The sequence below is a fragment of the Adiantum capillus-veneris genome, chromosome 2 (genome assembly GCF_014529385.1).
Source record: "Adiantum capillus-veneris isolate H3 chromosome 2, ASM1452938v2, whole genome shotgun sequence".
NCBI lineage: Eukaryota > Viridiplantae > Streptophyta > Polypodiopsida > Polypodiales > Pteridaceae > Adiantum > Adiantum capillus-veneris.
The window spans coordinates 70,790,281-70,817,841 of NC_140932.1; the positions used below are offsets into that span (position 1 = coordinate 70,790,281).

Genomic DNA, 27,561 nt, shown 5'->3' on the forward strand with positions numbered 1-27,561 from the left:
ATCCTTGGCTCTAATGAGCCGCGAGATCATAGAGACCAGAGGCTTCTCCATGTCCCCCCATCCATCACTGCGGCCTGTCCTCCCGTGATGATCCAAGGAAGGTCCGCAAATCTCAGCTCCATAAAGCAATGCATAGGCCACCAAAGTGTCAAAGAGCCAGAGCTTCATCCGAGGCTCCTGAAACTCAACCTGTGAACGCATCCTTTCCAATCTACCCAATGCTGCATGGGCTCTGGCAATCTAGTCTCTGCTGCCCTCCTCAATGAAAATGTTGGCCCACTAAAAACCACTCCAAGGTAAGTGTAAGCATCTGTATACTCCACCTTCTCCTGGCCGTATGTGAATGCGGGCGCTAACCTCCTAATCCACTGTGGGGTGGTATTAAATACCATGACCTTGGTTTTACCACGGTTGACGGACAAACCACTTTCCTGGGCAAACCTATGCAAAGCATCCAAGTGACGTTGCATCCCCTTCGGAGAGTCGGAGATCAACACAATGTCATCAGCATATAACAATAGTGGAATCCATGTCCCTGCCAACTGTGCACCTCTATCACCATCTCTCTCAATGTAGTAAACCTCATCCACATACATACCAAATAGAGTAGGAGAGAGCAGGCAGCCCTACTTCACCCCAACAGTGGAGTAAACCGGTGTGGATAGACCCTCTGGGGTGCGTACATGCCCCACTAATGACCTATATAATGCCATGACCCCCGAAATGAGCTCTATGGGTATTCCCATCTATTGTAATCTGCGCATCAATCTAGCTCTGGGCACTGTGTCAAATGCTTTGCGGAAATCCACAAAGCTACAATAGATCCGTCTCCCATGCGATCTGCCCTCCTCAATGATGGCTCTGAGTGTCAAGATATGGTCAAGAGTAGAAAAACCCCTCCTGAAACCTTCCTGCCCAGTTGCACGTATCCCCTCCCTCTCCTCCGCCAATCTACTGAGCTGCTACTCAAGAATAGATGCTACAACCGTGCCAATGTGTGTCCAATCATGATAGTGCGATAATTCCGTGGCTCCATAGGGTCTCCCGACTTGAAGATAGGTACAATAGTAGATAGGCTCCAAGTATCAAGCAAGCCCTCACACATGGCACGGTTAAACATAACTGCTAGAAGCTCTGTTAGTAAATCTCTGGCACGCATGAAATGCTCAACCACTAAGCCAGAGAGAGGAGAGAAGACCAAAGTAGGGAAAAAAAGCATGTACGAAAATTTTTGAAGATATTAGCATGGAGTACTCTTCATTATTAAGCATACAACCAATAAGAACTTGCCGCTGTGATTCAACAAAATGGAGGCTCGGGCCATTGCCTGCAGCGGTCAGAAAGATGTATCTTAATGGATGTGAAACATCCCAAGTTGCGCAGGGAGTGATGTAATCGTCTGTGCTCACAAGCAATATTTCATGGTGCTTCTCTCTTATGTTTCTATCTTAATTTTTTGGGTACTTACTCATCCAAGGTGCTGCCCGATTTTTAGATTATAAAGCATCTGCTCCTTCACTTGCATTTCAACATAATAAGGAACAACATTGGTGAGGAATGTTCAATAGGAGCGGTCACCCTGTCCAGATTGAAAAGCTCGCATGTAATCAATGTCACATTTCTGTTTTGATATTCTCTTTGCCGCGCTTTGATGTCACTATTGATATACTCACCATTACAAAATAGAGAAACCTTTGCCTATTACAAAAAAGAAAAGTCACCACTCATAGACTGTTGGTGAGGCATTTAAACACAAAAAATTGAGACAATCGGGTGATCTGAGTGCACTGGAAGACACATATCATCTATGTTACTAGAGACCTATCAGTTCCAAGAAAAGCAATTTAATTACAAATTTCGGTAAGAACATCTTTGCTTACAAAATGTGGTAAGATTATCATTAGTGCCAAGACAAAGAAGATGTCTATTATTTGTCTCCAAAGGCTCCACCAAATTCTTTGCCAAAGTCCTTCGACCCCATTTGCTTCATTAAGCTTTGCAAACCTCCCGCACCACCGAGCTGCTTGAGCATCTGCGGAGGAAGAACTTTGGTCATTTGTTGTACATTCATATTTCTAGACAAGGCGCTCATGTCTCCCTTCTTTGGTATCTTCAGCCCTTTCATTTTGCTCCACACCTTCGCCAGCCGTTTGTACTCCTCGATCATCTCATGTACCTCTTGCACAGACCGACCGGAGCCCCTGGCTACCCTATTTATTCTAGAGGCTTCTGAGAATAACTTTGGATTTGTACTGTCAAGTTCTGTTAAAAGCAAAAGGCAAGCTATCACCACATCGCCTTTAAATTGCAAAAAGATTTGATTGAATACTAAACAAAAGTGTACCTTCGTTTGTCATAGAATCCATCATGGTCATGAACTTCTTCAGCTTAGTCTGGCTCTCCTTCTCTCTTCCCTTTGGCATAAGCTCCGCACTAAATCCTGGAATCATGGAAAAGACCTGTCCCAAGAAGAACCAACTTGCTTTATTGCTTCGCTCAACAGAGGTACATACTCATAGAGAGAGAGAGAGAGAGAGAGAGAGAGAGAGAGAGAGAGAGAGAGAGAGAGACTCTCTCCAGCCACTATACAGAGAAAAAAACGAAAAAGAGCATCTCAGTAGATTCTCATGTAATTTATTTATTTTTTGAAATCATGGAGACCTACGTAGATTCTCATGTAATTTATTTACTTTTTGAAATCATGGAGACCTACTCAAATGAAAATATGAAAGAAACCTGATTCAGAGGACCCAGCTTCAATATGTTGTGGAACTGCTCATACATGATCCGTAGCGTAAAACTACCCTCCGAAAGCTTCTGTAAAAGCTCTGGTTGTTGATCCGATGGAACAACATCATGTATTTTGTCCATAAACCCTGACCAATCTCCCATGCCTTGCAAATGCCACAACATCATTGAGAGATTTGCAAGTTGACTGAACTTTGACAATTATCACAAACACAGCTCAGAAAATGCGCCTACCAAGTAACCGGCTAACAAAGGGCTTTACATCAAACAGTTCAAACTCATCCATATGTTCGCCTGTCCCGAGAAAAATTACTGGACTTTTTGTGGCTGCAACCCTGGGCACAAAACAAAACAAAGATTGAGTATACCAGAATCTCAATCACACAATTATTTCCACACCATTTCAAACATTCCAAAGACATCTCTGCTCCCAGTGCTGAAACCGATCAAATTAGTTGTCGTAGGAAATAGTTCTTACGCGCTTAGCGCCCCACCACCCTTAGCATGACCATCCATCTTGGTGATTATCACAGCACCCACAGGTACACTCTGCTTGAATGCTTGAGCTTGGTCGAATGCCGCCTGCCCAATACTGCTGTCCATAACAAAGATGATTAAGTCGGGTTTCTGCATTTGAGAAACAAGAAAATATAAGGTTTGACTTCTCCCACAAACCCACAGGAGCAAGACAACAAGGCATTACCGTCACTTCGGAGACTTGTCGCATTTCCTCAAACAAGGAAGCCTCCTGTTTGTGCCTTCCACTCGTATCCACAATTATAAGATCTGAATTTTCTTTCTTAAAATTTTCGACTCCTGTCTGGGCTATGGCAACCGGATCTGTCTCTGTGTAGCTGCAAGAAATAGAAATTGCAATCTTTTGAGTACACCGTGACTTCAAAATATTTCTGGGCTATGTAAGATAAACGAAAAAAAAACTTCCGTCAGTTCTCATTGTTCTTGGAAATGACATAAATTCTTACCTTCCAAAAAAAGGAATGTTGGCTTTAGTTGCATTTTGCTTTAGCTGATCAAATGCACCAGCTCTGAATGTATCGGCACAAACGAGACTTGGCTTAAAACCTTTCTTCCGATAATACTGTGCATACTTTGTACATGTTGTAGTTTTACCAGACCCTGTTTTGTCACATTACAACAGCTAAGAAAAGGCCACGGATCATCTGGTAGAAGCAAATTTCAAAAATGTTTTGAGAGATAAGACTCGCCTTGTAAACCAACAAACATCACTACACACTGTTTTCCCTTTTTGGGGGTGTATGATGGTTTTCCAGGATCAAGCAAGCCACATAGCTCATTGAAAACTGCCTGCATATGGACACAGTTCATCAACAACTGCCTGCAATAGAGAGAGTAAACTTGAAAAATAACTTGAAAACTTCATACGACAGGTCCATTAGATCCCAAAAGAGACATGTATGAAGGAAGACCTATATCAGAGCAGGTCATAAGCTTGTCATGCATGAGGGGTACAGTAACAATAATGTATGGCACCTGACGATTTACTAAAACCAGTAGAGCTAAATTGTGAAGCTTCTTCAAAAACACCATTAGTTAATCATCTTTGGCAACAAAAGAGTACTAGTGCAACCATGGCCGGTTACTTCAAAGAAAGACGAAAGTTCCTCAGCAAGCATACCATACCATAGAGACCATACCCACTTATAGGGTACCATATGAACACATGGTATGACACGAATGGTTGTAGCATATCTTCAAAAACCGAAGGGCGAGTAGATGCTTAGAAAGCCTAAAAACATTGAGAAAACCAACCAACATGTCTAAATCTGCTCAAAGAGATTCACCTGTGGCAAGAAGTCCTATATATAAGTAGCAAGGCTAGCTGCTGGCCTATATAAGGCATTGGTTGAGTGGAGCTCTAGTGTGCTTTCCAGATGTATTCTCAATGGTCTCAGAGCAAGTTGAGAGTGCTTTGCATATGCAAGCACATTCACATGATTTCCTGCACAACAGGTTGTAGAAGCACTCTTAGCGTTCCAAAAGTATCCTCATCATGTGACTTGCAGGCTTACCCCCTTTCGAATGCCCACAAAATCTCACAATAAGGTATTATGCAGACCCTTTCTTTATCTGTGTTTGGTGAACGGTTCTTTCACAAAGCATGTGTTCATGGCTTTTAGCGAATATTTTCTGCTGAGTTCTCTCTCTCTTTGAAGGAGTTTCTTCTAACCATGTTGTTAGAAGCGCCACACTCTTAACTCCTTTGAAGTCCTCCTTTCTTAACCAACTTTGGAGTCTGGACATAAAAGATCCAAGTTGGCGAGGCCATCCATGCACACATCGATCTAGCCAGCAAGGTTGTACATGTAAACAAACCAATTTTAGGTGGCTACATGTGAAGGCATATTAGTGTGTTTTTGTTTTGAAACATGTAGTCAACAATTCAGGAGAAGATTAAGTGCTCAAGTGAGTTGATGGTTTCGTATCAATGCTATGTACTCAAGTTTTCCCTCGAGGTGGAGAAAGTCTTTCAAGAAACCTTCGCTCAGGTGTGCAAGGCATGCTACTCGGGCCAACATCCTTTGAAACCTAACATCAATTGTCACGTGACACATCCAACCCTATGTGTCCGTGGACAAGCTACACCATGATCAAGGTTCAGTCAGTCCAGTCACTCTAGATTAGAAGTGATCTGGCACTTTTGTGAGTCTATTCGTAGACCGTGCATGCCAAGTCACTTAGTGTAGATGCATATCCTCTGGCTGCACACAGCATGATCATCAGTATTCCCATCAGAATCCATTAGAATCAGTTAGGGGAATTTTCCAGTGCATTTAGCCTATATTCCCTTATTTTGGTATTTTTCACTTATTATTTTTAAGTGATTTCCAACAAAAGTAGGTAGGGCAATTTTGCTAAGTTGATATATAAGCAAACCAAAGTTAGCACTCAATGGCAGAAGAGGCAGCAAGAGCTCCCCGCTCAACAGGCATCTTCTCAGCAAGAACCATCAAGACCTTCAAGCCTTGGCGATTTCCCTCTCCTTGGCGTTTTCCCATTGCCCTAGCGTTTTCTGTTCTAGCAGATTCCTACCGCAAGCCGGCCTCAAGCCCTAGCCTTGGCGTTTTCAGTTGCCATCATCGCCAGCCTTTCACAGATCCCTAGCATTTTTGCTAACGCTACACAAGGACATCAGCGTTTTTATTTTCAGCCATTAACGAAGCCATTGCAGCAGCGTTTTCAGCCTTGAAGACGACAGCAGATTCAGCCCTAGCGACTTGCAGAAGATCCCCAATTTCAGCACTCAAAAACACAGCCAAAACAGTCATTTTCAGCCACCGAAAACAGTCCCAGATTTTCAGCCATAGTGTGTTTATGGACAGCAGATAGAAGACCACAGATTTCAGCCCTAAAGTCGTCGTCGTCATTGTCACCGACATAGTCCCAAGTTGCATCAGTCCATTGCATCGTCATTGTACCACTTTGTGAAATCAATAAGTAGACCACTCTCGCCGACAAGAGTGGGGCCTTCGGAGGAGGGTTTTACAACGTCTCTGGTGTCGTATCTCTCTTCTCTCTCTATCTCTCAGTCTCATACACTTTCACGCACAGTGTCCATTCACTTTGTTTGTGATCATAGCACTTTCCATTAAGAACGGAAGGCTCTACCTTCCATAAGAACAAAAGGAACCTTGAGCACAGTTCGGAGCACTCATCTTGAGCAAAGCGCAAACAATCATTCCGCTGAACCTAACATCAATACAAGTCCTCCCGCTAAGTGTCTAGAGGCTATGGAAATAGGGCCTAGGAAAAAACCTATTCCAGGAGGTGCACACGTGGCAAAGGAGTTCATTGGGTGAAGCTCTAGTGTTTTCCCAAATGTTTTCTCACAACACAAGCTAAAGATCAGAGATTTACAAAGCGACTTTCACAGGAAAACTTCCCCTTGGTGGCATAGAAGTAGCAGTGCCGTAAACTGAGGACATGGCATGACTATACCAAACCGGATGGCCTAATCAGAGGGGGACTGTAACAGGCTTGGACACTCCAAGCGAGAAATCAATAGCAACACACGAACAGAAATTTCATAATCACTAAACTTTAATAGAGAGAGAGAGAGAGAGACGGGCCAGCGTAGTTCCGTGCCCAGAGGTATTGGCCCCAAAGTCTGGTGCCCCTTTCCGTATTTAATTAATCATTGCAGAGTACAACTCTCGAGGGACCTCTGCTCTCAGACTTTGCTTCTAGATGCTCTGGAGAGTGAGGCCCTTGGGTTCCTTTTATTCTTACAAAGGGATGCCAAAAGCAAAGCCCCAAAAGCAATTAAACTCAAAAGCAATGAGTCCCAAAAGCAAACTGGCTCCAAAATCTGCCAAAAAGCAACCAGCGCAAAATACGGAATTCCGTACACCCCTGTCACGTCAACAGCCAGCGTGAAAAGAGGAAATCCGTACAATCTGCCACGTCAACCTACCAACGCGTTTTGCGGGATTCCGTATTGCTTGCACGTGGCTTGTTGTCCGTACAGGCTACCACGTGATCAGTATGCCGCGGGTGGTCATGCCACGTCATCAGTTTGTGACATACCCCCTCTTGAAAGAATTGTAATCCCCCTCGATTACGCTTGCAAAACAGACAGAGGCCATAAACCAATTCAGTAGACATTGACTCTAAGTACCAATGCATTAGACACAGCACATCTAGCACTTCTACAAAGACGACAATCACATCACTTCACATGACAACACATGACAGATCAAATCAATCACAAAAAAATTCATTCCAAATCTCAGACCATGATTGCCAGCAACGTATTTTAGTAATCGCATCTAGATCCATCCCGAACCCACTAATGTTGGATTAACTTATCCTTATTGCGATCATGTTTATAGATTTCCAAGAGCGAAATGCTGCAATCATTTCATCTTTCAATCCTGCACTCAAACACAATCACATGTTAAGAGTGTTCATTAATCAAAATCAGTTCCGAGAATCCCCATGTCGAAGTACTTCTTTCATAGAGTCATCCAACAAAATATTGTCAGCCCATCAGTATCCCTATCCAAAGGAAAATCAGTGACTTTATTCTTTCTAGGTAATCTGTGACAAAGGAGCGAAGTAACTCCTCTCTTGTGCAGTCTCGCCTGCACCAAATTCAACCTGCTGACCTCCGGGAGCTCTTGGAATAGCCAAAGCTAGACCAAAAACGCCAAGGTAAAGTTCCAAATCTGAGGGGTGTCTACTACTAAGTCCTGCTCCATCCACTTCGTATTCAATGCCGGATAGTTCTTGACTAAGAACTATCGTTCACTTTACCTTTCTCTTTCCTTTCCTAGTGAGCTAGTATATGTTCCAGAACGAGTATCTCCTCGCCCTCTTCCCCTTCAGGTTGCTCCTCAAGCTCCCTTTCGACTTGCACCTCACCCTTGAAATTTTTCAAGGGTGAGGTGCCCTTGAAAAAGCATCGTAAATCTTCCAAGTTTTTGGCACCTTCAGTCTAAAGGATACACCATTTATCTTCTCTTGAATTTGGAAAGGGCCATAGTCATTCTTCGCTACGGGAAAAAAAAAGCCGCTCCTTTCCTTTTCGTTTCCTTAGGCATGCCTTCTCAAACCATAAGAGCACCCAATCATCTTCCTTCAGCTCGCGTCGAATCTTGTCAGCTGCCCTCTTATGCCGTGCTTGAAACTTCTCAAGAGCCTTGGGCCTCTTGGCAAAAGCAGTATCTAGATCTAGATCACACTAATCTGCTTCAAAAATCTTATCCTGGGTCTGGGGAATTCTTTGATCTACCAACTGATTCCCTTTTTTCTTTCTTTCCTTGTGCCCTGGGACCTGTGGGTAGCGTCTTTCGCTTCCCCTATCCATTGACACGTCAGTCCCAATCATCGGAACCCTAAGACGCATTATCATCTGATCCCCTTTCTCTGGAATCCTTTGATGAACTTGCATCTGGTTCCCTTAGTTCGTCAGAACCATCTAATTCTCCATAATACTATGATGGGCTGTCATCCAGTTCCCCTGATTCATTCTTTTCAATCTGGCGGACTCTTGCCTTTTTGAGGTGGATACTATCCTGTCCATAAGATAAGTCAATGAGCCCGCATGTGTTCCAACTCGTTCCTTAAGTCTCTGAATAGAGTCAGACTTTTGTTCAGACAATAGTCTCGAATCTCTTTTGGCAAACCACAACAAAACCACTCAATCTGGTCTTTCAAAGTAATCTTCCAAAACGAAGACACTGGCAAATAAGTATTCCTAAACCTCTTGCAATAGTCATCCAATGTATAGTTCTCGGTCATTATCAAGTGATGCCAAGCCATGATGACATTTGTTGCATATTCATCTCATATCCAAGGTGACATAAAAATTGTCTTGAATTTTAATCACGTCCCAGGTGCTTCCTTCGTCGTCACAACAGAGTAGACCACCATGTCTGTACAGTTCCTTTCAAGTAAGATGTCGCCTTTCGCACCCTAGAATGTTCTAAGAACCGTCCTCCAGAGCAGGCGACATCAAACTGTTGTACAAACTCAAGGACTCAATGGGTGTCCTCGTAGTCTAAAAACGTCTCAAATCTGACGACCTAACTCCCTTCCTTGAACTCCTTGATTTTCTTGTTGATCTAGTCACTGTCAAAAGAGGACGAACTCAACTCCTCTAAAACTAGATGGCCTTCCGTACCTTCTAGACTTTTTTTGTTTCCAAAAAAATTACTTCAAAAGAATCTTGTCTTTGGTGCTTAGAAATTGAGGAACCTTTCTGGCACCCTCGAATACTTCAAATGGCGCCTTCCCCGTGTGTTGTTGTAGGCAAACTCCACCAAGAGCAAATACTTTTCCCATTAAGTCTTCTGATTTGAAATATAAGACTTCACCAAATCCAATTCCATTGAATTGGCCATCTCAAATTGCCCTTCTGTCTACGGGTGAAACGAGGACGAGAACTGCAACTGCGTGCCAATGTTCTCCCAGATTGCCCTCCAAAACAACCTAGTAAATCGGGGATCTCTGTCCAAAGCAATGGACTTAGGCATGCCATATATTCGGAAAATCTATGAGAGAAACAGTTTCGACAAATGATCAAGCTTAACTATCTTCTTTAGCGGAATGAAGTGGGCCTGTTTACTGAATCTGTCGATGACTATCCAAATGCCATCGTGCCCACTTTGAGTCTTAGGGAGATCAAAGATGAAATCAATAGCAATGCTTTCCCAGGGGCGGGTGGGAATGGGTAAAGACTATAAGAGTCTGTGTGCCTTATGCCTGTCAAAACTTGACCTTTTAGCATACTAAACAACTGCGAACAAAGTCATCCACATCCTTTTTTAGCCTCGACCAATAGAAGTAACGCTCACACCCTTCAAGATGGTATCCATGTCGTGGTGGCCTGTAAAAGGTGGACAATGGCACTCTGTCAATACCTTTTCCCGCAAGGGCTATATAACACACAACATCCTTTTCTGCATCAAATAGCCATCCCGTATGGAATAGCCTGAAACTGTCTCCCCATCCTGTATCCTAGTAAAAATATCCTCGAAGCTTCAATGATGAATCGCGGAAATAATCAAAACCAAGGGCTTCCGAGACAATGCATCTGCCACTAAATTCTTTTGTCCTTGAACATGGACAATCTGGAAGTGAAACTGTGACAAGAGGGTAGCCCATAGCATCTGCTTTTCCGGAAACTCCTTCTGTGACAAGTAGCAGCATAAACTCTGTTGTCGCCACTGAGTAAGAGTATCAATCACTGCCAATAGCTCTTTTGCATAAATCTGTGCAACCATTTCAGGACGTAAAAACATCTTGCTCTCATAAGCACTTACATGGCCTTCTTGCATCAAGAATGCTCCCAAACTACGACCGTAAGCAGTAAATTTCGAATGGCTTTTGCAAGTCTGGTAAGGCCAACACGAGTCCAGTAGTCAACTTTTCTTTGAGAGTCTCAAAGGCTGCAATCTCTATCGGTCCCAAATAAAAGGAACTCTTTTCTGAGTCAGCATATGCAAAGGAGAACGATCTCTGCAAATTTCAGAATGAACCACCGATAATATGAGCACAAGCCTATATAAGCTTCGAACCTCATGAACATTCTTCAAATCACCCCAATAACAAATAGTCTCAATTTTGGTCGGGTCCATCTTTACCCCTAATGCTGAGACGATATGTCCAAGGAAGTGTATCTCAGGGAAGAAAAATTCGCTCTTTTTCGCATTTATAACCAATTTATGCTTCCGCAGTGCCTATAAAACTCTTTGAAATTCCCAAAGGTTGTCCTGAAAGCTGTCTTGTAGACGTCTCCACGAGCAATTCAGATATGATGATAATTACTCTTCATATCAATTTGGCAAGTAGAACCCTGAAGTTTGTCGGTATATCATCGATCCTCGTAATATGGAAATTTGTTCTAGTTCATTGTTTCTTTATTTTGGCCTCGCCTAACTTTGTAAGGTGGCCAGTTCGGTGGTGTACTACCAGGAATTAATCATGTGATCTTTAGGTCGTGAAGGAGACAACTCGCCTGGTACGCCCTCAGAGAAACATTCAGCCTCAGCTTGCAAAGCATCTTATCGTTCCTTTTCGAGGTCAAACTGTCAAAGTCGACGATGCAGAAGCGTAGAGACCAAGGGGAGTGAGCACGAGAGAGAGAGAGAGAGAGAGAGAGAGAGAGAGAGAGAGAGAGACTCCTGAACCAATCAACCTTGGCAATGAATAACTGAATGTTTATACAATGGAGGCAAGGGGTTGCTTATATAGCAAGCTCAATAAATTGCCCTACCCAAGACTTTGATAAAAAATAAGTATCTACAGCTCATAGTGGACATCGATAGTGAGACCAAGTCGATGAAGAAGCCTACCATGGACACTCTAGCACCGGCCGGGATACTAGGTACACCTCGGTTTTGCTACCCTAAACTTTGTACCTGAAAATAATGCCATCTTGAGCATCAGTTGCCTTTGTAGAAACTTTGAACTATAGACCACACTACGTCCAATAATCCCCATTCGTGAACCGTGAACACATCACGTCCAAAATATAAAACTCCAAGATAATGAACTGTGGAACACATCCTGTCCATGATTTGACCAACAACAATGAATTGGCGCGCCCATCGATTGTGTTTTAGACGTCTGATAGATTCCTTGCCAGATGCATGTGCATTGAACTCCGACCTACAGGTCCAAACACCAATAACTTGAACTCCAATACAAGAGTCCAAATTAATTACAGGGAGCATTGCTTGCCCCTCTCTACCACTCACAAGCCTCTCTCTGGCTGAAGTTAGTGGTGACACCTTTCATTTGACTAGAAATCTGACGTTGAGGTCACTGTGGCCACCTCCACGTGTGCCATGTCGATCTCCTCTACCAAATCTTTATTACCGTAATCTCTATCCAGCTTTCCTTTATCCTTGTCTTTCTATGCTTTTGCCTTTGGCTTCAAACTCTCGAGCCAAACAAAGCCTCGAGTCATATTCATGACAACTGTCATCGTACCTCGTGGGTACCGAGGCAGCTAACTGAGTATTGGTACTGCCATCCTTGTCCAACTGACCTTTGCTGATGTCCTCTACCGAACTCTGCCATTTGCTTTATGACTTCACAAATTGGAGCCAAACAATTTGTCAGGTTCCTTGAGAATTGTGTTGGTGCATAGGCCGCTAAATGGATGGTTGACGATCCGTTATCCATAGCCACTTGTTGCTTTTGGTCGTTGTCGTCGTGGGTGCTTGAGCAAGGGGAGGCCATTTTGATTTTGCAAGAACTGGAACTTGTACTCCTCCTCGCACTCCAAGGGCCACAAAAAAATCCAAGTTCCTTCTCTCTTAATTTGCTCACCTTTCCATCTCCAAGCCATTCCAAGAAACTTCCTCCCTTCAACTCCAAATTGCCACCTTTTTGTTCTCCCAAGCAGATCCACGGAGCTTTGCCCAAAATTTTGAGCTTCAAAATGCTCCCAAACTACTCTTGTTGTCCCTCTCTAGAGCTCCTCGTCTTGCTTCTCTCATGCCGCTCCACAACATCCGTAAATTGGGCACAAGGCCACACCTTCCCAATCTGTCACTGCATATCAAAATGCAAGAGAAGCGGGGTCGGATGTCGTCTCCAAAGGGGGCACTGTCGACTAGCAGCGTTTCAAAATCTGTCGGGGAGACCGGCGCCTAGGAGAGGCGGCGTTTTGAGATGTTATTGTGGGCAACAAATGCCAATGGATAGCAGCGCCGAAAAAGAGGATAGACTTAGCGTTTTGAAATGTTGTATGAAAGTGGGGAAGTAAACGGCGCCGACGATGAGATCTCTTCTTCTTCTCCTCTTTGCAGCAGCTTCGCCTCCCCAAGGCTCTTCACCAATAAAGCTCTGATACCATGTCAAAGTCGACAATGCAGAAGCAGAGACCAAGGGGAGTGAGCACGAGAGAGAGAGAGAGAGAGAAAGAGAGAGAGAGAGAGAGAGAGAGAGAGAGAGAGAGAGAGAAAGAGTCTCCTGAACCAATCAACCTTGGTAATGAATAACTGAATGTTTATACAATGGAGGCAAGGGGTTGCTTATATAGCAAGCTTAGTAAATTGCCCTACCCAAGACTTTGACAAATAAGTAAAACATATACCCAAACTAAATAATGGGATCACATTGGGCAGTTCACTTAAGATGCCAAAACTCTAACACAAACATATTCGGCCTTTCAATTTTATTTTATTTTATTTTCCATCAAGTGCAATCTCTTTGCCCTTCTCATTCGTCAAAGTCACTTTCTTAGCCCGATAGTCAACCATGGCGTTGTTCTTTATTCTTAGGAGGACATCACACCCTTCCAAAGGCATGATATAAAAGTCCTTGTGCCCTAAATACCCCTGACAATGCAAACGAAGTTTGCCAATGATGACAACATCTCGTCCGGGTGCCGCTAGAACTACCTCTGCCTGTGGCCTTAGCCTATCGAGCGTAATTCCAAGTCGAGCCACCAATGAAGTTGGACTTGGCTCCTGCATCAAAGAAAATGAGGGCTTCGTGATCTTTCAATTTGTCCCATGTGCGACAAAGTCTTGTGCTTTCGTTCATCTAATTCAGGTCGATCATGTTTCCTTTTCTACGCTCGGTTGTTGCTTGTAACTTTCTAGCCTATCTTCTGGTGGTCCTCGGGTTCGTCTTCTGTTCAAGAGTTCTATCCGACTTTTCCTGTGAGCACAGGTTCCGCTTTTCTGCACTCATCTGTCCTTTCAACTTTCCTCCCAACCTGAGAGGAGAAGCAATGGCCTCACGCCATCTCGAGTAAATCTTATCAATCGGGTAATTCTTCAGGTGTTTCGCAAGTCTTGGGTTTCTGGAGTACTTGATCAATCTTTTCACATGTGTCAACCTGCAATTGACGTTTGTACTCCGCTCTGGCAAAACTTTTCACCAAGAATCTGTCCAAATCTTCACTCTTTTCTTCAGTTCCGGCGCCGGATTTGAACTTTTCTTTTGCCTGCCCACCTGAAGTTGTTCTCTTTGTCAGATTCCCCAAGAGAACCCATGAGTAATCTGGAATTCTTTATGGTTTATGCCCTGTAAGACAGAGCGATGAAGACAGGAGCGCGCCCGATACGCGATGTACGAAGGGTGGGAGTGGCTAATAAGTCTAGGGTGGAGACACGGAGATTCTTTCACAAAAAAAACTACGTGCTACAAAAAGGATCGAATTTTCCGTAGAAGAAGAATCTTTTTTTGCTCTGATACCACTATAACAGGCTTGGACACTCCAAGCGAGAAATCAATACCAACACACGAGCAGAAACTTCATAATCACTGAACTTTAATAGAGAGAGAGAGAGAGAGAGAGAGAGAGAGAGAAGAAGAAGAAGAAGAAGAAGAGTTTTAACGTCATAGGCAACTATCCCAAGAGACCTTAAAGATCTAGTTGACGAGGAGAGTTGAACTCAAGACCTGTTAGTCAAGAGGGAAATGGCATAACCAATCTACCACACTTGGGTGATAGAAAGAGAGAGTCAATGAAACCGGCCCGTAGGGCGGTAGGCGTTGGCTTTCACCCGAAATTCTTTACTTTAGACACACACAGAGTACTTTGCAAAGGTAACCTGGAACGGGAATTAACACCTAAGTACACACACAGCTCGGAAGCTAGAATGCTCCGAGCAGACGCCGACAACCTGTAGGCCCCAAAATTGGCGCCCCTTTCGGTATTTCTTTATTTTTTAACAAAGGGAATAAAACCTGTGATCTCCTACAAGCTGCCCCGCACAATCTAGGCTAAGAAACACCTGTTCTGGCCCGATTTTGGCAGCATAATTGTACTAGGATGCTTCACAGTCAGTATCCCCACGCAATAGGTGACTTTCCCGATGCATACGGACACTTTGCAAAACCTGGCGAGAATCTGCAGCACGCTGAATTCTCTGTTTTCTGCAGCACGCTGAATTCCCTGTACAGAGGTCCCCTCGCGTCCCTGAACCTCCTGGGGGCATTAGGGTCCGTTTAGGGCCAAAACCCTAAACCTGCAAAAATACACAGCAGGCTGTAATTCCCTGTTTTGGGCTCCGTTTCGCGTGCCGGTCGCATCTATAGCAAGACCTCGAGCTCCTGTAGGGCTACTTGCCCTTTGAATCGGACGAGATTTCTAACGTGAAACCTCTCTGAATTCACCTATACATGCGGGGGATTAGCCGCTAGCTAATCCAGTACCTGTGCAAGAGGCTCTTGCCTCGGCAATCGCGCATGAACCAACATAACTGTACATTGGTCAAATGAAAAGCCCACTAGTGGGGCATAACATACTGCTCGTAGGGGAGAGAGAGAGCAGTGCGTAACGTGCAGGGCATCACTCCTGGCACCGCAATGTACATAAGGGGGAAAGGAAGCACTCCATAGCTCTTAACTTGTGTGGCAGAGAGTTGCAAATGAGCCTCCCAGCTATAAAATCAGCGCCAACTCTTCCTTGCATTGGAAAGTGCACAAAAATGTGACTTGGCGCATTTACAAGCATTTTTCCGTTTCGGGTTCGCCGCTTAAAAATATCCCAACTGATCGCCCAGTTGACCTCGCGGCAGAGTTGTAAAATGTTCTCCTAGTCATACCGGAGGTAATGACGCGAACACATTTCTCGGCCCAAAATAGCAGTTCCCTAAATTTTAGGAGATGCTTTCATTGGGCTCCCACTGGTCTTCTGACCATCTATCCTCATTGGGACCGCATCCAAAAATGCAATGTGGCCCAACTATCGATACTTTTCTGTTGGTAGTCACACCTTTACTTTAGGCCTTTATTGAGTTCACTTCCTAGTATCCACCAACTTGCTAAGTGCGACGGGGGGACCTATATGATCTTGCTATGAGCCTAAACATCCTCTTACCATACGAATTCCAGTGCCAACCACTACCCATCTACGGGTGAAACTACCGTTCACATTAGCCATGCAATGTCCGACCGTTTCTACTTCAAGAAGAGGGTCTCAAAAATAAAACAAAACCCCTTGGAAAGAAACCAACAACTAAAGTTAGCAGTTGCCATGTCCTCGTGACATAGTTAACAGTTGCCACGTCCCCGTGATAGTCGACACGGCTTGGCGTAGTTCCATGCTCAGAGGTATTTGGCACAAATGGGTGACATGGCATGGCATGGCCCTGGACACAAACACAGTGGGGCAGCAGAACACACACACATACCCTCCCCGGCTGGCAGTCATTCTCAAAAAATCCGTTGACATGTTGACGTGGCATACCGTACGGCAGATCCCGTGATTTGCGGCACTTTTTGCACTAAGTTGTTGACGTGGCATACTGTACGGAACAGCACTGCTGAAAATTCTATGCAAGCTTTTGGAGAAGCTTTGGGATAAGTTGCTTTATTTTTAGATGCTTTTAAAAGTGGCAACTTTTGGGGCTCTGCTTTTGGGCATCCCTTGTAAAAACATTTAAATAGGTGGGCAGGGTCTCACAACTCAGTTCTTGGTTAAATTCAAGAACTATCCCGCATTGGATGCGAAGTGGATGGAGGAGGAGGACCTGGCAGATACTCCTCAATTTGTGAACCTTTACCTTGAAGCATTCGGTGTAGCATAGTCTACTCCGATAGAACCCCGACTTCAGCATGGCCGAATTTAGTGCAGTGGGTATGCACAAGAGGCGAGTCACTCCACTCCTTTGTCGACAGATTGCCCCAATACTTTCATTTGATATAGAGTCACTCATGTCCCTTTGGGTTTCGAGGATACTGCTGAGCTGACAGTATTCTGCTGTATGACTTTATGAACTCGAATTCTCGATAAAATAATATTAATTTGTACTTGACTTGTTTAAATGCAGGAACTGATAGACGAAATGACTGCGGCATTTCGGTCTGATAATCTCTATACACATGATTGCAATAAGGATTAGTCAATTAGGCATATGAGAGATCCCGATTGGATCTAGATGCGATTGCTAAATACCTTGCCGATTAATCATGGTCTAAGATTGTTGAATGTGATTTGTCATGTGATTGTCTTGTGATGTCAAGTGATGTCGTGTGATGTGACTGTCGACGATTGGTACATGTGCTAGATGTGTTCTTCCTAGTGCATCGGTACTAACAGTCAGTGTCTGCCAAGACAGTTTATGGCCTTTGTCTGTTTTGCAAGCGTAATCAAAGGCGATTACAATGCTTTCAAGAGGGGGGTATAGCACAAATGGGTGACATGGCATGGCATGGCCCTGGACACACACACAGTGGGGCAGCAGAACACACACGCACACCCTCCCTGAGTGTCATTCCCGACAAATCTGCTGATATGCTGACATGGCATACCGTACGGCAGATCCCGTGATTTGCGGCGCTTTTTGCGTTGAGTTGCTGACATGGCATATCGTACGGAAAAGCAAGCTGAATTGTACGGAAAAGCACTGCTGAAAATTCTACGCAAGCTTTTGGAGAAGCTATGGGATAAGTTGCTTTACTTTTAGATGCTTTTAAGTGGCAGCTTTTGGGGCTCTACTTTTAGGCATCCCTTGTAAAAACATGTAAATAGGTGGGCAAGGTCTCACAACTCAGAGCATCTGGACGCAGAGTCTGAGAGTGAGAACCCTCACGCTCTCTTGTACTTTGAACACAGATTAATACAAAAAGAAGTACCGAAAGGGACGCCAGTCTTTGGGGCCAATATCTCTAGGCACGGAACTCCGCCGGGCCATGTCAAATCAATTGTGAACTGTTTAGAAGTGAATCTTTGTTGTGTCGCGGTAGAATCTTGACTCAAAGTGTCCAAGTTTTTTTTTTCCGAGAAAAAGATCCTTCTATTAGTTACTGAAACTGCCCATAGGGCTACAACCACCTCTTCAAGAGAGGGCTACAACAAACATGATGGGAGACTCTCCCAATGAAAAAACCAGCATATGTACAATGGGGCTAAATCAAGAAATGGGGGGAGGGAAAAACCACACAGGTGGTCGGTACTGCCATTGGAGTACACCCTGGACCATGGTGTAAAAAGGCCGAGGACGTCAAAGTCGAAGGAAGGCCTCTCTGCGCTCCCGCATGCGGTCGGAGCTGCCCTGTAGTCCCTCAAGCTGTCCTCTGAGGGTATGGATCAGCTCTAGCCAAAGATCGCGAACAGTCTCTGCTGGTGGCACAGGGCAAGCCTCAAAGATGCGGAAGCAACGGGCCTGCCAAATGAACCAAAGTGTCAGGCCACTGATGAGCTCCCAACACTCCTCTCTCTCACTGCGCCACTCCTGTGGAGTAAGCTCTGTTGTAGGCTGGAGTGTAGGTCGCCCCTCCTGCATCACTATCATCCTGCTGGTGGAAGATAGCTCAAACTGAAGTGTCGGACCCGTGAGGGTGGACCAAGCCGCTGCTCCCCAAGTGTACTGTCGAGCCGTGGAGAGAGTAGGCATCAGCCGAAGAACTCGTATCCACACCTGCTGGGCTGAGGGACAGTCCCAAAGACAGTGACGCTGACTCTCCACAAGATGGTCACAAGCTGCACATGCGGCCGAGAGACCACTATGCACTAGCCATCTCCCAACTGCTGTAGCTCTGTGTGCGACCAACCACTGAAACAAGGTGACTCGCCTCGGCTCTCTGGAGTCCCACAACCTCTCCCAAAAGGCTGCCAAGAACTCAGCTGTGAGAAACTCCTCCTGCCAATGAGGTGCTGCAGCGGGGGGGGCCTCTCTCTGTGCTGCTAGTATATGACGTCCCAGTCGAACAGTGTACTGAAAGAACAGGACTGCTGGGTGGTCTGCAGAAGAGAGAGGGTCCCTCCATAGCCACTCACCAAGATCCCACTGTACTCGTGCCAGTGGACAACACTCCCAAGCCCACAGCCTCCAATGTCCAGTCTCAAGAGCTGCTGGGTCAGGATCTATGACACAAGTCCTCCCACAGATGCCCACTACTCGGATCCTCTGAAAACAGCACTCTGCCACCTACGGGGCCTCTACTGCAACTCGCTGTAGGCGTCCCCCATCCTGAAGCTCGAAGAAGAGGGATGGAACACTCTCTGAGCAGGCCCTGACTGAGATGAAAACCTCCAGTCGTGTGAAGGCTCCCATCCACCTGGGTGCTACTGGCTCGAGAGGCATGAGCCACTCAGCTGGAACTGCCTCTGAGATGTCCTGGCACATGCTCTGCACCCCTCTTATGCCCTGCAGCTAGAGACCCTGCACCTCCTCAAACAAGCCTGTGAACTCTAACCAGTCACCTAAAGAGCGCGTTGGACCCGCTGCCATGGGACCCCAGGAAACATGAGGCCGACTACCAACCAAGTGGCCTCTCTGAGTGCTAACCATGGGGTTCCAGACAAGGGGCTGTCGTAGGCGCTCCTCCGTGCAAGTAGATTGTCTCTGCTCCAGGCCTCGCCCCAAGAGCGAAGTAAACTCACAGCGAAGCGGTCCTCCAGTCTCCTGCTCAAACCAACTCTGCTCATCTCTTTGAAGATCCATATGGTCGAAGGTTGCCAGGGGCCTCCTGCCTGAGGCACCCTAGCACGAAGCCGCTGTAGCAAGAACTCCTTCCAGGGCTCCTCACATGGAAGTCATCCTCTGACGATGAACTTCCCAAGAAGGGCTCTGCTGTGCTGTACTAGGTCAATGATCCCAAGCCCTCCCTGTGAACAAGGAAGAGTGATGACCTGCCAAGCCACTTTGGTTCGGGCTATCTGAGTGTCACGTCCTGACCAAGGAAGTTCTCTACCTGGCTGATACAAGAACTCGAGAAGATCCAGCAAGAAGTGATGTACCACATAGTCGCCAACAACACCTGGTTGGCCACTACTCTGCCAGCCAAAGAAAGTCGTGCTGAGCTCCAATGTAACAACTTTCTCCTCATAGACAGAAGACGGGGAGCAGTCTGCTGCTCGGGAGACAAGTCCAAACCAACCTGACAGCCCAAGTACCGAACTGCAGTCCCTAGGGGGATCCACCTAAAGCCCTCTCCTGGCATCCAATCGGGCACAGGAGCACTACCAACCGAGAAAGCCATTGTCTTTCTCCAGTTGATCAGTGCGCCCGATGCACAACAGAAGGTCTCCAGAGCCTGCTCACACCTATGAAGGTTGGCCTCCTGGCCATCTAAGTACAAGGCTGAGTCGTCGGCAAACTCAGCGTCCAGTAGCTCATCTCCCCGAATAGGGAGTGCTAAGCCCCGTAGACCAACCTACTGCGACACCAAAAACCTGCTCATCGCCTCTGCATGAACAGAAAGAGGAAGGGGGCAAGAGGATAGCCCTGTCTGACCGAACATGTGAGCATGAAGCGATCACCTCTACCTCTTGCCAAAAGTACCTGACTGTGAGCCTATCTGTACAAAGCTGATACACCTCTGATCCAAGCATCTGAGAAGCCCATCCTGCGTAGAGTGCCCTCTAGAAAGTCCCCGTCAACTCTGTCGTATGCCTTCTCAAAATCGAGAAGAAGAATCACTAAGTCCTCACCACGAAGCCGTGCCAGGACAGAAGCCTCCCAAAAAGTAAAGATGTTGTCAAGGATACTGCGTTCCTTGACAAAACGTGTATGAGTCCCATGTATAAGGCTCTCTAGAAGTGGCTGAATCCTCAAATTCAGAGCCTTGGCAAGAATTTTGTAGGCTGAGTTGAGGATGGTGATGGGGCGCCACTATCGAATCTCATCCAAGGAGCCACCCTCCTTGGGAATGAGGTAGATCAGGCCCTCACTCATGCTGTCAGGCATCACTCCTGTGTGCAAAATGTATTGAAAAGCACTACAGAGATCTGGGCCAAGCAGGTCCCAGTACTCCAAGAAAAAATTGGGAGTCAACCCATCCTCACCTGGACAGCTACCACGGGGGAGGGCCCTAAGAGCCGTGTGCATCTCCTCAAGCTGAAGTGGCAGCTCAAGCCTCTGACGCATCTCCCTAGTCACAAGACAAGGCATCTGTGCCCAAACCTGCTCCCTGCATGCATCCTGACACTCTGACAGGGACTCTGCAGACAGTAACCCACGATAAAAGTCGGTAGCAACTGCACGCATATCCTCGGGCTTAGAAGCAACTGACCCGTCGGGCCTCCTCAACTGACTGACCTTGGCATGCGAATGCCGAGGTCCCACTGTCTCAAAGAAAGCACCAGTCACTCTATCACCCACCTGGGTCCACTTAGCTACCTGTCGATGGAAAGCAAACTCATGTCGCCTCTCCTCTGTGCGAACAAGCTCCTGTCGAGCCTGTTGTAGCCGCTCCTCCAACCAAGGACTATCTGGATGCTGCTCCTACATCCTCTGTAACGAAGCAATGCCCCGTCTGAGACGCTGCTGCTCCTCTCTCGCTGTAGCCCGGCGAGCCAGGGACTCCTGGAGGAAAAAACGGCTAATCTGAGCAAGGCCTGAGGCCACTCTGTCAGCGGGAGAATCCTACCTGTCCAAGCTCTCTGTCCAAAGAGCCTCTACCCGCTCTCTGAGTGCTGAGTCCAACAAGACCCTCTCTCGGATGTGAAGCATCATGCTCCCACTCCTCTACCTGTCTGCCACTGTGAGGATCACTGGTGCATGGTCCGAGAAAGAAGTCCCTGCCAGAATGCCCACTGTCCCTCCCAAGTCACTGAAATGGTCACTAGTGTAGAAGCGATCTATCCGCGATAGATTCACGCCTCCAACTCTGCGGTCCGAACGAGAGAAGGCAAGGCTGTCTGGGGGCTTCACAAAACCAGAGTGCTGCCAAACATCCAAGACCCTCATAGTCATACAAAACCTCTCCCAAGCTGCCAAGTCAACTCCATGCACAGTAGCATGGCTACCACCAATCCTGTCAGAAGGGTCCTCCAACATGTTGAAGTCCCCTCCTATGCACCAGTGTTCTGCCTGCGGCAGAGACTCAACTATCTGTGACCAAAACTCTGCTCGAGCACTCGCCACATTGGGCGCATAGATGTTCAGGAAGCCCACCAGGCAACCCTGAACCTGCATAGTAATCCATTGAGCCCTGCCTGGGCCAATAATCCCTCTGCCCACAATGGCCTGCTGCAAAGAGTCCGCAATAGTCATACATACCCACCCTGGATGCCTCCAGGTCCACAAGCAGCTGACCAAAAAGTATCATATCGTCCACGCAAGAGCTGACCACAACGTCTAATGCGGCTCTCACACAGATGGTGCTCCTGAAGCATGAGGAGATCAATATCTCCTCCCACAAGGCAGCCCTGAAGCTCCTGAAGCAGTCGGCCCCACTGACGCTGAAACTGGGGCCCACCTAGTCCCTGCACGTTCCATGAGACGATCCTCATGGGGAGCGAGAGAGAACAGATGCCGTCGCAGCAACTAGACGGGCTATCTTCGAGGCTGGCTTGGATAGGGAGTAATCCGCATCCGAGCGTCCTCTAGATAGGCGTGACTGCAACGAGTGCCAGGCCCAAGCCCAAGCAGAGCGATCCGTGCGTACAGCAACCTCCTCTGTCCAGGAATCCTCATGAATGAATACATAGCATGGCAAGCACTGTGTATCGGCAAAGAAGTAAACCACAATGTGTCTACATCCTGCTGAATTTGGAGGTGTCACCGCAAACTTGGCCAATGGCCACAAAGTCTGAAGCATGTCTGTAACTCCTAGTTCTCCCATGTGGTGAGAGAACTCTAGGACCTGTGTGTGCAACCATCCCAACATTGAGTCAAGAGTCCACTCTGTCTGGTCCCTGCCGCAAAGGGGAAAGGAGAAGCCAACTGCTGAGTCCAAGGCCTCTGCCCCCCTACCTGCAAGGAACAGAACATAGACCCTGAAGCAGGCTGCCTCATGATCTGCTGAGGGGTCGCCGAGAAAACGAGTGAAGTCATAGTCGAAGAAGTCCCATCGGCGCCGGATGTCAATGCTCGTCAGACCACAAGGGATAGCTGCCAAGGGGGACGGGACGTCTGTAACTGTAGAGGGGGCCACAAGAAAGGCTGTCCCTCTCTCGCCAAGCGACTCGTGGCAAAGGCGCTACCAAGAGATCTCCTAGCAGCCGGAGAAGGCCCTGCCCCCTGGGACGATTGTGGAACTGAAGCGGGAGGGGGAGGAGCAAGGGGGAGCAGCGGAGAAGAGGGGCGGGGGGGAGCGACAGAGGTAGAGAGGCAGCTGGAGCAGGAGGCGGGGGAGAGGATGAGGAAGAGGGGGGGAACTCTGGGGGGGAGGGGCTATCGAGGGTCAAGCTGGGGTGAGGGCTGGAGCAGGGACCTCATCCTGCTCAAGAGGACCAAACCGGTTCTACGTGGGAACCCACTGCTGCTGAGTATGCGCCTGAGGACCACTCTGAGTGCCGCGCTGTCGCTGTGGCCCCTGTCGTCGTCGACCACGGACCTGCTGCCCTCCCTCCTCCGCTGGAGCCCCAGGCTCAGAGGGTGGCTCTGCGCGTGTGCGTTGTGTCTCTGTCTGTGTCTGCTGGCCACCCCTTGCCGATGGGGTTGAGGCTATGGTGTAGGTCGAGGCCTCCTCCGTGGACAGGCCTTCGCTAGATGGCCCATCTGTCGACAAATGAAGCACTGGTTCGGGAGGCCCGAATACTCCACTCTGTCTAAACCAACCCCCACTCACCCGAGGCAGAAGAATAACCTACGGGAGCGTGTGAGCATCTCTGACCAAAACGCGAACTAAGGGAATGCCAGCCGCCTTGGCAGCTACTGAGGCTGTCGTGCGAGGTGTCTCCAAGACAGTCCCAATGGCTGAGCCGATCCTGGACAAAAGTGGTAAGTACTCCCTCCGCAAACCCGGAATGTCTGCCTCCTCTACTAAAACATCCGAAGCAGGGTCAAAACCATGTCTCCACTATCGAAAGTGGGCTCGTGCTGCTCGGATGGTCAATGGACTCATGGCGATGACCTTGGACGCCATCTCGGAGGTCTAAAACTCGATCTGATAGTAACCTCCTCCGAGTATCTGTACGTCCAAGATCTTGCCCACCTCTGCGAGAAGGCGGGCCTGGAGAAGGTCACGTAGCTCTCCTCTGCTAGGTCGGGTGCCGAGAATCTTGCAGATGACACAAGTCGCATGCAAGCGCTCTACCTCTGCAGCTAGGCTCGCTTGCTCTGTCGACGAAAGAGCAAGTCGAATGGTGGGCTCAACAAGGTCGGGCGAGGGGGCTTCGGATGAGTCCCTCTGTGGCGGAGTTGGAGCCTCCTTCTGTGTCTACTGTTGTGGCGAAGAAGCGGACGGTGAAGAGACTCTGCAACCGAGCACGCCGAGCACTGTCCGAAGAAACAGTGTTGCAAAGCCAAGCGCAGGAACTTTCGGGAACGACGAAGACGCCGGGGGGGGGGGGGGGACGGATAAGGCAGTGAGCGAGATTTCAAGAGGCAACGGACGGGGGGGGGGATGGCGGCGCGAGAAGGGGGACAACGGACGGGCGGGGGGGCAGCACGAGGTGAGGGCAGCGGGCTAATGCGCGCAAGGGGGGGGGGGGGGGGGCGGGGCGAGCTGGGCTGGGCTGGGCTGGGCTGATGCGCACAAGGGCAGGCGGGGCGGGGCGGGCTGATACTCGTGGGCAGGCTGGGCTAGGCTGGGCTGGGCAGGGCAGATGCGCGCAAGGGCAGGCGGGGGCGGAAGGCAGCACGAGGGGGGGGGGGGGGGGGGGGGGGCAGCAAGGGGGGGGGCGAGCAACAGTAGCGAGCAGCTCACAAAAAATCACCTCTGACCATGTACAGTTATGTGGGCTTTTCAGAGTGTCCGAGTTAGTTACAGTATTAGACCCAAAGTTTTGCGTCCCTTTCAGTATTTATTTTTCATTAATCATTGCAAAGTAACTCCCGAGGGACCTCTGCTTCCATTAAACTCAAAAGCAATGAGTCCCAAAAGCAAACTGGCCCCAAAAACTGCCAAAAAGCAGCCAGCGCAAAATACAGAATTCTCTACAGCCTTGCCACGTCAAGGCCAGTGCGATACGCGGAAATCCGTACAATCTGCCATGTCAGCTTGCCAGCGCGTTTTGCGGAATTCTGTACTGCTGCCACGTGGCATGCGTGCTGCAGGCTGCCACGTCATCAATATGTCCATGGGTGGTCATGCCACGTCATCAATTTGTGGGACTTGATTCAAAAACTTGGCCTGCGTGAAATGCGGCAAGATTCCGGACACGAAACTCGAGCTGTTGACTTTTGGGCGCCAAAGCTTATGGACTCAATTTTTCATAGCGGCTTCTTTTTGTGCCTAAATACCTTTATAGTAGGAAAATTAAGAGAATAGGTAGAATCAAGCATTCACACTTCCACAATCCTTTGTTCTTTCTTTGCATTAATGAATGCAGCTTTGCGTTATTGATTATTCCTTTTGGTCACTTGAGAGAGAGGCATACACACATGAGGTAGACATGTAGAGAGTATCACAAGTTTGTGACGTGGCATGCCCAATAAAGACGAGGGGCCTAAAAGGCCTAAAACCTAACCCCTACCAACTTATGGACTTCGGCCGAGGGGTCTAAACCCTAAAAAAGCACAAAGCGCAAAGGCTGTCTGCTGGCTCTATAAATTGCGACGGATCCCTGACGTGGCAACTTATCCAAGAATACCCGGAGAAGTGGCAACAACGTAAGGAAAACAACTCATGGTGCCAATTTTGGCCTAGAGCTTTAGAGAGCAAGTGCTTTTAGGATGTGCTTTTGGGGCTCTGCTTTTAGCACCCCTTGTAATTGTTTAGGAGTCAGGACCCTTGGAGCCACTCTTTCAATGGACCCTTGGGGCCACTGTTTCAATGAGTATTTGGACTAGACCCTCGGGGAGTTGTACCTTTGTGATCGGCAATCAACAAACAAATACAAGAAGGAACACCAATCTTTGGAGCCAATGTATCTGGGGACGAAACCGCGTCGTTCCATGTCGACACTCCTCTTCTCTCTTTCTATTAAAGTTAAATTTAGTTATTTGCAGTTTTTGATTGTATGTTGCTATTGATTTCTCGCTTGGAGTCTCAAACCTGTAACAGTAGTATCAGAGCTCAGACGATTCTTCTCCTACCAAAAATCCGATCCTTTTTCCACACATGGATTCTAGCATTGAATCCGACTACCTGTTAACTTTACACAGAGCATTGAGAAGAAAAGAGAACACAGATGCGTCCAGCGACTAGATCATCACTGCGCACACCAAGACCGACACCCTGTAGGCCCCAAAGACTGGCGCTCCTTTCATATTTCTTTATTCGATTGAAAATAGACGATTCGAACACTCCCAGAATCTTGGCTAACCACCAGTTGCTTGCCGTCTCCTTGAGATACATCCAACATGATGCAACTTGGATTTTTCCGTGAAGTGCTCATTAGCGAAAGCAACTTCAAACTGCCTGCCACTATAACAACCATGCCATTATGGTTCCCATTTGATGTCCTCTGATGGGGAGATTAAATGGCTTCATTCCCATATGCTAACGAGTTAGATCCCCAAATTAAGAAACTATTGGTATACTGGAGGTGTTTAACAAAGCCCCATCTAACAATCTGGTCGTAAGGTTTCCTTAAAGGCTGGAATATCCTTGATATATCAAAGTACAAAAATAGGTCCCGATTTGCGGTATGCACTCTAAAGCCAACACTGGCTACTTGCCAGAAATGACCTGGAATATCCTTGATAACTCAATGTACAAAAAGAATGGACACATGCACATCATGCCCAGCTCTTACTGCATCAAAGTTCAGAATAAGTCCCGATTGACGACATGCACTTTAAATCCCAACACCAGCTAATCTTAGACCCAGAAAAGGACTTATTACCTGTTGCATGATTTTGCGCTTGTTGTGGCCAGCTGCGAGGTCATCAGGGTTAACAGTTTTCTTAATGTTTGTGGCAAGCGTCTGGACAAGCTTGAAAGAGACATCAGCCTGAAGGAGGGCTCTATTAATCTCGTTGATGCATTCTTGAAGAGCTTTTTGATCGATTACGGTAACATTGCTCATCTTCTGCAGAGCAGAAGAAATCTGCCCTCCAAGCTCCGTGAGCACCATCTTGCCTGCGTTAACGTTCTCGTTCTCGTCCCTTTCGTTTGCTGCTGCTTTCTTTTTCCCAGAGAGAGAGAGAGAGAGAGAGAGAGAGAGAGCGCTCAATAGTAAATTTTATTTTAAAGGAAGGAGAGAGAGAGAGAGAGAGAGAAGAAGAAGAAGAGAGTTTTAACGTCTATCCAGAGAGAGAGAGAGAGAGAGAGAGAGAGAGAACTTACTACCGAAATAAGCCAAGGGCCTGCCTTAATAATAGACACTAAAGTGCACACACACCCATCACGACCTAGAGGTAAAGACCAGTCTCACATCCGACACCGGCAGCCATGGTGCCATCTAAGACGAGAAATGACAAAGAAAATTCAAATTCTACACAATACATAGAGAAAAATCTTTGTGAGAGACTTGGAGTGACTTAGACTCATAAGGAAAGGTCAAATTCTCCCTTTATTCATATGTTG

General features: G+C 47.2%; 1 protein-coding gene across 1 annotated transcript; it reads right to left on the reverse strand.

Moving 5' to 3' along the window:
* Positions 1 to 1,826: 1,826 nt before the first annotated feature.
* LOC147462947 (signal recognition particle subunit SRP54 2-like) lies at positions 1,827 to 27,204 on the reverse strand. Its single transcript, XM_086486241.1, has 9 exons — positions 26,879 to 27,204; positions 3,975 to 4,074; positions 3,732 to 3,885; positions 3,452 to 3,602; positions 3,227 to 3,375; positions 2,983 to 3,083; positions 2,737 to 2,894; positions 2,345 to 2,459; positions 1,827 to 2,262 (listed from the first exon to the last, which is right to left on the reverse strand). The coding sequence occupies exons 1-9, from the start codon at positions 27,107 to 27,109 to the stop codon at positions 1,928 to 1,930; spliced, it is 1,494 nt and encodes a 497-aa protein (XP_086342367.1). The 5' UTR covers positions 27,110 to 27,204; the 3' UTR covers positions 1,827 to 1,927.
* Positions 27,205 to 27,561: the final 357 nt, after the last annotated feature.